The 9,856-nt window shown below is 43.2% G+C and overlaps 1 protein-coding gene across 1 annotated transcript in view; it reads right to left on the reverse strand.

Annotated features, from left to right (window-relative positions):
* Positions 1–500: 500 nt before the first annotated feature.
* PAPPA2 (pappalysin 2) overlaps positions 501–9,856 on the reverse strand; it is a 288,812-nt gene continuing 279,456 nt past the window's right edge. Inside the window, exons 21-22 of the mRNA XM_007454744.1 lie at positions 3,130–3,228; positions 501–955 (exon numbers count right to left, since the gene is read on the reverse strand). Coding sequence (XP_007454806.1) covers positions 881–955; positions 3,130–3,228 — 174 coding nt within the window. The 3' untranslated portion in view covers positions 501–880. The remainder of the gene's footprint in view (positions 956–3,129; positions 3,229–9,856) is intronic.

A 9,856-nucleotide genomic window follows, 5' to 3' on the forward strand; every position in this document is an offset into this window, starting at 1 on the left:
GGATAACCCCACCCACCTTTCCATGTCTTTCAGTATTATCATTCCAAGCCCCCATCTCCTCAAACTGGGCTCAGCTCCCAGTTCATAAAAAGATGATTAGCTGACATGTGATTAATTATCAAAAACTCCATCTAATCTCTCCCTTTCCTTCCCCAGTTCCCTCTCAGCCTCTGCCAATCCCTAGGAATAGAAAGATGGCAGAAGAACTTGTCTTTCGGTCCTCAAACCCTCAGCATTCATTTTGGACGTGAACTTCACAGCAGCATGTGTGGAACAATGGATAATTTTTAGCTTACTAGACAGCAAAAAATATAATATATAATATATTTATATCATTATGTTTAAATACTTATAAAGAATTAATAACTAACCTCATTATTACTAAGGGAGACTACACAAGGAAAGGGAGAGAGCCAGTTTAGATGAGACGAGCCCTGAAAGATGGCCATCCATTCCAGATGGGTATTAGCAGAGTGTCCCTGGCAACTTCTCTCCTAGTATTTTGGTATTGGTTTACAAGTTGGGTGGGGCTGAATAGCTGGCAGGGTGCAGAGTGGGGAGCAGGGCAAGAGGATGGGATTTGATAGAATATAAATGGGGAAGGAGGGTCCTTGTATATATATATCGTATTTCTCTTTCCACTTTAAATCAACTGCCTCTTTGAAGAAATGTTTGCCTGTGATTCTTCCTTACTTGGGCTACTTGATGCAATAGTTGGCACCTATAAACGTCCTCTTGCATTTCTTACAGCATCCTTCGTGTCCTTCACCCTTCCTTCATTTCATGACCTTTCTTCTTCATTCATCTTGTGTTCCCTTTTGTGGAGGCCTCTGATTCTTACTGCCTCCAGGGCAGTGGAAGGAGGGGCTTGATCCCACAGTTACAGGTTTTCTTCCGCCTTGGGGTCTCGGCAGGTGCATTCATCCAGGTCACAGTCAGCAGCAAATGGAATGACCTAGGAGAAATCAAAGAGAAGTTGAAATCACTCATTTTTGCACCAAGCATCACACTTTCAACCAGCTTTTGCTTTTTCTCTCCCTTGGTCCCAGAGGAAGTGTGGGATTGCGTGTTAGTATCACAGAATTGAAATTAACACGCAGTTCTTTCACTTACACACCACGTCTCCTTAGGCAAGGTAGACCTTCCTTGCTTCACTTTCTTTATATATAAAGTGGGAGGACAACAGCAACTACCCAAGAGGGTGTTAGTGTAGTTTAAATAAGATGATGGATATGAAACACACATTTCCAGGCACCTCTAATATCTGTTACTACTACTCTAATATTACCACTAGTGTTCAAAGCTACTGCTGTTAATGTTTTTGTTGTTATTATCAATCTTCACAAAATCTTTGTAAAGTAGGTAAGATGAATGTTAGTATTTTCTTCTTACAGGGAAGGTCAAGAGAGGTAGGGTGACTTAACTCAAGGTCATGACACTACTACCTGGAAAACCAAGGCTCTATTACCTAGCTCTATGTGTTCTACTTTTTTTGATGTTCTTGGGGCCATAGAATCATCTCTTCTATCTTCATAAGCTTGAGGTTTTGCCCTTCTTGAACCCAGGATATACTTTGGCTTGGTGAAACAATGCATCTCTCTACCCGTTGTTTGTGGCTGGATTGCCTTCCTGCTATGTAATTATCCCTCCTCCAGGTCAGAGATGGTCCAGCAAAAGTTGCTCTCTTCCTGCTTGCACTGCTACCAACAGATAATCATACTTTTTGAGTGCCCATAATTAGCTTCAGAGAGAATTGGGCATTCAGGAGACATGATGTAAAAGTGGCGAAGATTCTGCTCTTTGGGCATGGATAGTCAAATGCAACAACAATAGATCAGCATATTATTTAATAGTCCAAGTACACTGAAGGGATAGGCTGGGTGACTGGGCAAGTGGGCTGGAGAACGGGTGGTGGGGTTTGAGGAAATTTCCCAGCATATTTTCACATATGAATTAAATGTAATTTAGGAGTCAACAGGGGTGAAATGCTTTTTCAATCCTGATTCATGTGTATACTGGCCACAGGCACCAAAATCCATTAAAGAAAAACCCTAGATCTGCTGAGTGTGAGATGGAGATGGGGAGAGAATTGATTGCCTTCTTCCGAAGTGGTTATGCCTTCCTGAGTAGAAATGGGATCCTTGACCAGTTACTTTCTTCAAGTGAGACCAGGAACTAGTTGGCATGATGTCTGACCTGCAATCCAAGCTCTCGATCTGTTTCTCATGGTTTGGGATCTGCTGGTTTTTAGAGCAAAAGAGGGCCAAATTGAACAGTGATACAAAAGTCCCTGAGCTCTCTGCACTAAATAAGTTAATTCATGTCAGTGGTGAGAACAAAGCCTGGCACAGAGTGAGCCATCAGTGAATATTAGCCATTAGGAGGAGTATTCAGGTCTGCGTAGAGGTAATCATGCAGACGTGACTTTATTGTGGAGACACATACAAGGAAGGAAACATTCTTGTGTATTTCTGATTCATCAAATCGGCCAACTAGCGTCAGTTATCTTTGGAGCTCTTGGGTTTTCATCCATATTATTCCAAACTTTCAGCCTATTCAATTTTATAGGCTTAGCTTAAGCATATCTTCTATTTTAATAGAGTCCAGAGCAACAGGATAAAAGGCATCAAGAAAAGGGCTACTGCTCGGGAGACAGCGGGGGAATGCTCCAGGTAGCTTGTGGTGGCTGCTCAACATACACCTGCAATATGCTTGTGATGCACTTTATAGGATTATTCATTTAGCTGTGAAGTTTAATAGTAAGTGGATACCACTTCATGGATAATCCTGCCTCTCCAAGGAGTGGAGGCCATTTTTCCCTACCTACAGAAACTTTTCCTGGGCAGTGATAAGCAGGTGGGAGTCTTTGAGCAGCAGAAGCATGGCTTTTCTCTAGCAGCCACAGGACTGACAATGAGAGACTGGTGTTTTCTAACAACCTACCCTAAAATTACTATCCTTAACCCTGTCACTGTAAAAGCTCCAGTGTTTGTTCGTTATCGTTCCCTCTTCTTGACTGTTGAAGAAAAACAAATTATGATGCAGCACGAAGGAGGGCTAGCCAAAGCTCCTGCCTCTGTCGCTGGAGCTGCCACCCACCCCCTCCCACTCCCAGGTGCCCTCACTTACCTTCTTGGAGGAGAGCGTGGAAGAGCAGCAGTCTCCCCCATCATAGTGGCAGTAGGCCCGGTTGTTGATGGTATCACACCAACCATCTGCTTGAAAAGGCTGGTAAGCAGGTAGCAAGTCAGGGTCTAAGCACAACTTCACTCTGCTGCACCCTATTCTCCCACTCATCCCACCCCCAACATAATCCATGGGACTCGAGACATCATTATGGGAGAGCACCAAAGGGGCAGGGTAAAAGTTGACCTGATAGTCTCAAGAAGTTGAAAAGTCTCAAGATAAGACCACTGGATCGAAGGAACTGTCAGATCTCACAACCAGTATCTGCTGCTGGCCTACTTTAGGGACCAGGATGGATGGTTCATTTAATTCCTTGAGCAACTTTTTCACCTTCTCCTAAGAGTAGGTCTTTACATCATTAGGTAGGTTACAAAATATTTTCACACATGTTAACTCTGCTGATCATCAGGAAAACCTGTGCATCAGGCGGGTTTGGCTTTTAAAGTCCCATTTTATCAGTGAGGAAATGGGGATAAACAGAGACGACAAAAATTACTCCAGGTCACACGGCTAGGTCAAGCAGAGTTTAGGCTTAGAAGTCATGTATCTTGATTTTTTGCTGCTTCTCACAGATTAAGGACCACAGCCTCCATCTCTTCTGGTACTTGTACTTAGAGACCCCCATAGTCCTGGGTTGCTGTAGACTCAAATGATGTTTGTCCAGAATGCAGTGGTCCCAGGGTTTGGGACACCAGTGCCGGAACACAGGTCATCCCACATGTACGGCCACTTCATGCGCAGCAGGTAGACACAGGGGTAGAGCAGAGGAAGCCAAACCGTTTCCATCTACTCCTGTTACTGCTGCAAGTTAACAGGAACCAAGATGCGAAAGGGGCCCAGGCCAAACCAGAGCTAATGGAGTGTTTCACCCCAAAAGGGAATGTATGATAAGAACAGCAACGAGCGGTTAAAAAAATAGCTCAGCAGCCCAACGCATTGTTTCTCTAGAACCACTCTCAGAGGGAAACAGTGTCCCACGGCATCCTGGAGGGTGCACCGGCCCAGGCAGCCCGCCTACTCAGTCACATTAGCTGCTCCCCACCCTGAGTGGTTACCCAATTGCGAAGCCTCAGGAAGCATCTCGTAGTCAAGCTCTTTGGGCCACAGGACAGTCAGTAGACTCTTGAGGCCTGAGGCCACCTTCCAGTTCACATATTCAAATCACTTTCTCTTCCCCCACCCTCCTTAAATGTCAAATAGAAGGACTCTTCCCTATTTCACTCTGCTTTGATGAGATAGATCACTAAAGTAAAAAATGGCCATTAAGGGACTTCCCTGGTGGCATAGTGGTTAAGGATCCGCCTGCCAATGCAGGGGACACGGGTTTGAGCCCTGGTCCGGGAAGATCCCACATGCCACGGAGCAACTAAGCCCCTGCGCCACAACTACTGAGCCTGCGCTCTAGAGCCCACGAGCCACAACTACCGAGCCCATGTGCCACAACTACTGAAGCCCGCACGCCTAGAGCCCGTGCTCCGCAACAGAAGGAACCACTGCAATGAGAAGCCCGTGCACCACAACGAAGAGTAGCCCCCGCTCGCCGCAACTAGAGAAAGCCCGTGCACAGCAACGAAGACCCAACGCAGCCAAAAATAAATAAATAAATAACAAATTTTTTTTAATGGCCATTAAATAATTTTCAGCAATTGAGTTACATCAGAATGAGCTCATCCAAGTCATTTCTTCAATGTTTTGATTTATTCTGTGGGGTCCTGAGGTCACTTGAACATCATTCCAGATGTATTACCAGTTTGCGAACCTCTGAGAAGCTGCTACTTGTGGGGTGGAACTCAACAGCTGTCACACAGCTGCACAGCAATGTCAGTTGAGAGCAGGAAGTGAAAATGAATTCTGTTCTCAACACACGCCTCACTGGGATAAAAGACATAGATTTTGAGATGAGCATTTGTCTTTAACCCTGGAGCCAGTTACTCTGGCTCTGGAGAACTTGGAATAACTATATAATCATAACTTGAATCTACAATTGCAGCCAAATAGGAGTCAAAATACAACTAGCTCCATCCTTAACACCTACAGATGCCCTTGGGTTCTCCTGGGAGGACCAGATACATCCATTGAGATTCCCCCAGAATTTTCTTTTTCCAGTGTTTGGAGTATATTTTCCTCATCTAACACTGCATCTGTTACTTTTCCTCCAACCCTGACTGACTCATTGGCAAAACTTAATCTGTTTCTTCTTTCTTTTTCATGTAATCGTCTATAAAAATCCAAAGAGCACCCAAAATACTTCTCCTACATATAAAAGTATGGTCTTCGATATGGAGGATTAAAGGGAGATCTAAAGATCTTCCTTTTCGTAAGAACAACTTAGACATTTGAATGGATTAACAAAAGATCCTGGGAATCTTTCTTTCCAACCTCTTCCCCAAGGATGGCTTCTCATCTCAAGAGTATTAGGGAAGGTATGTTGAAAAGATTAGAAATTGTCTAGGTGACCTTCTCTAGAGCTCACTAGACTTTGGTGGCTATAGCCTGGACATGATTTCTAGAATGTTCTTAAAAGGGTCATCTGGGAAGAGAAGGGAATTTATAAAAAGGAGCATAAATACAGAGAACAGGTTGGAAAGACACAAGAATTTAATTTACTATATACCTATTAGAATTAATTGCTCCTCCCCTAACCTGCCAAAAATAACTACTCCACCCTAAACAAACAGAGTCTCCTATGGCAACATGTGCCTGGAAGCTTGACAGCTTGAGTCCAAAGTTACAATGGAAAAAATAGGAAGGGAAAAATGACTAATCGATCCAAAGTTTTTAAAGTATCTGAAGACTGGACTAGATTGGGGGACGCAAATCTCAATAATTGAAAGGTGTCTGACTTGGGACATCACTCCTCCCCACAGGAAACTTCCCCAAGGAATGGTACAAGGCTTGGCTTCTCTGCACAATGTGTCTATAGGTGAATTTTTCACTACCCATACATGCACCTCATTTTCCTGTAACATCAGAAAACGAAGTGTTCCAAATAAGAGAATTTTTCAAGTACCTAAAGCTTATTTCTTTAAGAGCCACTTTTTAATTCTCATTTTAATTGTTTTCACAAAAGAAAAAAACCTGTATAAAACTCCTGTTTCCTGTGCTATGCGGCTGCTTCCCACTAGCTATCTATTTTACGCTTGGTAGTGTATATATGTCCATGCCCCCCCCCCCCTTTAGCACAAGGAGATCAGCTAGGTGGTTTGTGACCACCTAGAGGGGTGGGATAGGGAGGGTGGGAGGGAGGGAGACCCAAGAGGGAAGAGATATGGGAACATATGTATATGTATAAGATTCACTTTGTTATAAAGCAGAAACTAACACACCATTGTAAAGCAATTAGACTCCAAAAAAGATGTTAAAAAAAAGCTCCCGTTTCCCTGCCTTTTAAGAACTTATAGAATACAAAGTCATTAACATGAATATTTTTCCTTTTTACTTATAAGGAGGCTCTTTGCATTGGGCTATTTACCCCTTTACTAAATGAGCTTCCTTCAACACACACACACACACACACACACACACACACACACACACACACACACACACACACACACACACACACCCTCATGGGTCAAGCTTTGTAGAATTATACCTAAAGTGAATACTTAAATCTGAGAGAGAGGCTGGGTTGCTCTTCTTATGATGTATGAGCTTGATGATACCTATTTTAGTTGTTATAGGAACGCTTTTCTTGCCAACTGGCTATGTTCCAGGCAGTTGAGGTGGCCATATGAATGGAAGTGCGTAAGTGATGAAATACAAAGAGGAAAGGCTGTCAGTCTATCCTATCCATATGACTTGACTTCTCAGAAGTAAGATAATTTCTCCTTTAGATTATATTATCTGGTGATATTTTCTGTTTAAATTGTTCTGGGGAGTTGGGTATAGGAATGGTAGCTCTGTCTGTTGCCTATGGATGTAGTCATTTATTCAATCACTCAGCATTTATTCCTCACCTATTTGTACCAGGCATTGTTATGAGGGTACAGAGAGAAATAAAACGTGGCTCCAGTCCTCAAGAGAACCCCCCACGTGCAATTATAGCTTATGATGACGAGTGCTAGCATAGAGATGCAGATAGAAGTACCTAGTCCAGATTTGGGGTGCGTGGGGAACGCGGAAAGGACGACATGAGCTTTCAGGGGCTGGCTTTGCTACATCTAGCCCACATGAAAAAGAGTTTAGCACTGGATGATTCAGAGGGGTAGAGGGGCCTGAGAAAACTGTGCAAGTGAAAGAAGAGGGTAAAAATAGATAGGCAGGTTGTCCCAGACTGCTCATCACAGAGCCCACTGTCAGGAAGAGTTGCATAAACTTTGACTGATTGGCTGACAGTACCTGTATTATGTGAATTAGATTAAGAACATTTTTCTTCTACAGCTTGCAACAGAACCCATGAGCACACTGATGTTCTAGAAAGGTAAGTTTGGGCTTCAGACCCTCTGCTCTACTAACAAAAAGATTGAGATATCAGCCCAAAGTGATTATACCCCTATAGGTAAAGCATGGGACAGAAGCCCGATAAGTAATCTTGAGGAGTGTGTTAAAACAGGAGAAGACGCTAATCACATTTCTGTATAATGCCTAACACTATTTTCTTTCTCCTACATCATTTCCCATCAAAACCTTCTCGTTATGTGAATGACAAATCAGACCCACGCCCATTTCTTCATATTGATTAGGCTACATCAGGCCAAAAGAAGCCATCTTCCAAGGCAGCTGTGGTGCCACACCCAGTGGAGTCCATGCAGCAGATGGAAGTTCTCTGGCTCTCCAATGAATGGTGACCTCCAGCCTGGTTCTTTCAGCCCTTGGATCTGCCCACGTGTCCACTGCTTCACCTGCGAATCTCAGGGGCAAAATTCAGAGGTCTTTGAGGCCCCTCAGGGACTCTTGACCAGAACATTAGTTGCTTTCTTTTTTTTTTTTTTTTTTTAAGGACCATAGATGCATAAAATTCAAAGGCTGGATGGATTCTTGAATACTATTTAGTACAAAACTCTCATTTTACAAATGCTGAAATGGCCCCTTAAGACAGTGAAATGTCTTGTTTGCAAGGCTAGTTGTAACAGTCCTGGGAACGTAGCCCAAATTTCTTGATTCTTGATGTTCTTTCTGCTAAACCATGCTACCACTCTCTGATTATTTCATTAACCTTTTAATTTCTTGGGAATGCAGAGTAACAAATTCCTTTGGCACCTCTATAAAAAGGGCTTAGGTGCAAGAGCATTAATAATGAAGTGAACCCAGCGATCCAATGTAGAAACAAAGAAAGGGTCATATATATAATCTCAATTCCCCCAGACCCCCCACAACTTCACTTCTGTTTTTTTTCAGTTGCAGGTTAAAAGTTTACCCAAATAAGCTGCCTGGTACTATATAGCTCCTTCTGGTCTTGGGGCTCGGTTGGCCCATATTTTCCTAGAAGCTGATTTCGCCAGGAGGAAGCAGCACTGTGCTCCCACCCCATCAGCAGATGCCTGCAACCCAGAAACATTTATTTCTGGGCCCTAGAATGCTAAAGCCAGGCATTTTCTGCTCATTGCAGTCATCTGAGGAAAAGAGGAAACGGAGCTGTTCCACTCCTCCCGTGTTCACCCCTTGGGGTGGGAGGGTGCCAGTGATCTCACATATGTGGGTTTGCAACAATCTTCTTGGAAAATGTAAAATTAAAATCGACAGATACCCTGAGATGGGTTGTGCAGGAAGAATTTCTTAGATACAGGCTCCTCTGGAAAATCTCATCTGGCTTCCTAGACTCAGAGAGTTCTCCTTGCCCGTGTACTATGGTATGTTTCATCCATATGTGCATTAGAGGACTTAACATTCAGAATGTATTATCAAGGGCTCAGAGACTAATCCCCTTCAGTCCCAGCTACTGCTTCAGTGCCTGATGCACAGTAGGTTCTCAAGAAATAAATAACTATGATGGTGGCTAAATACATTTGTTTTTTTAGCATACTTTACAACCAGATCCCTCCTTTTCATTAGTCCTCTCCTACTAGGGTGCAGAGTATTGGTATACATTTATTTCTGAGTGGGAAGAAATAGTAGAATACACCATCTGAAGTTCTCCTATTAACAAACTAAAAATGTTGAATAAATTTATCAATATCATCTCAGTTCCTCAGATGGTATAATAAGAAAAGAATGGAAATTGCCAGGGGCCAACAGCAAAAAGAAGCTGAAAACCGGAGCAGAAAGAAGACAGTGAAACTGTGGCTGTCCTAGGAATGTTTGCAAACACTGTCTGTAATCAAGTTGCTGGGTCTTAACAGCTGATCGGGAATCGGGGCCCAGGTCTTGGGGCTTTGCAAGATGGAGATGTTTTAAGTGACTCTGTTGTTAGAATTTTAATAAGATAAAATGTGAGGACTGATACGGAATGACATATGGAATGGTGATGTTGCACAGGTAGCTTGGCTCACTTGGAACTAAGAGATTTTCTCCTGCCTACCAGCCCTGAAGTCTCCATGGTTCAATCCAGGCCTTGGCAAAGTCACTAGTCACTAAGATATTAAAGACACGCCGGGTTACCAGCTAACAGCTGAAACTGCGAAGAGTACCTCCTTGAAGGCCAAGAGTCTACTCTTCAAACAATAGATAAGCAAGACATAATTGAAAGGAAAGCAATGAAGATACACATTCTGTTGGATAGGCAGAGGGA

This window comes from Lipotes vexillifer, unplaced genomic scaffold, assembly GCF_000442215.2.
Source record: "Lipotes vexillifer unplaced genomic scaffold, Lipotes_vexillifer_v1.1 scaffold220, whole genome shotgun sequence".
NCBI lineage: Eukaryota > Metazoa > Chordata > Mammalia > Artiodactyla > Lipotidae > Lipotes > Lipotes vexillifer.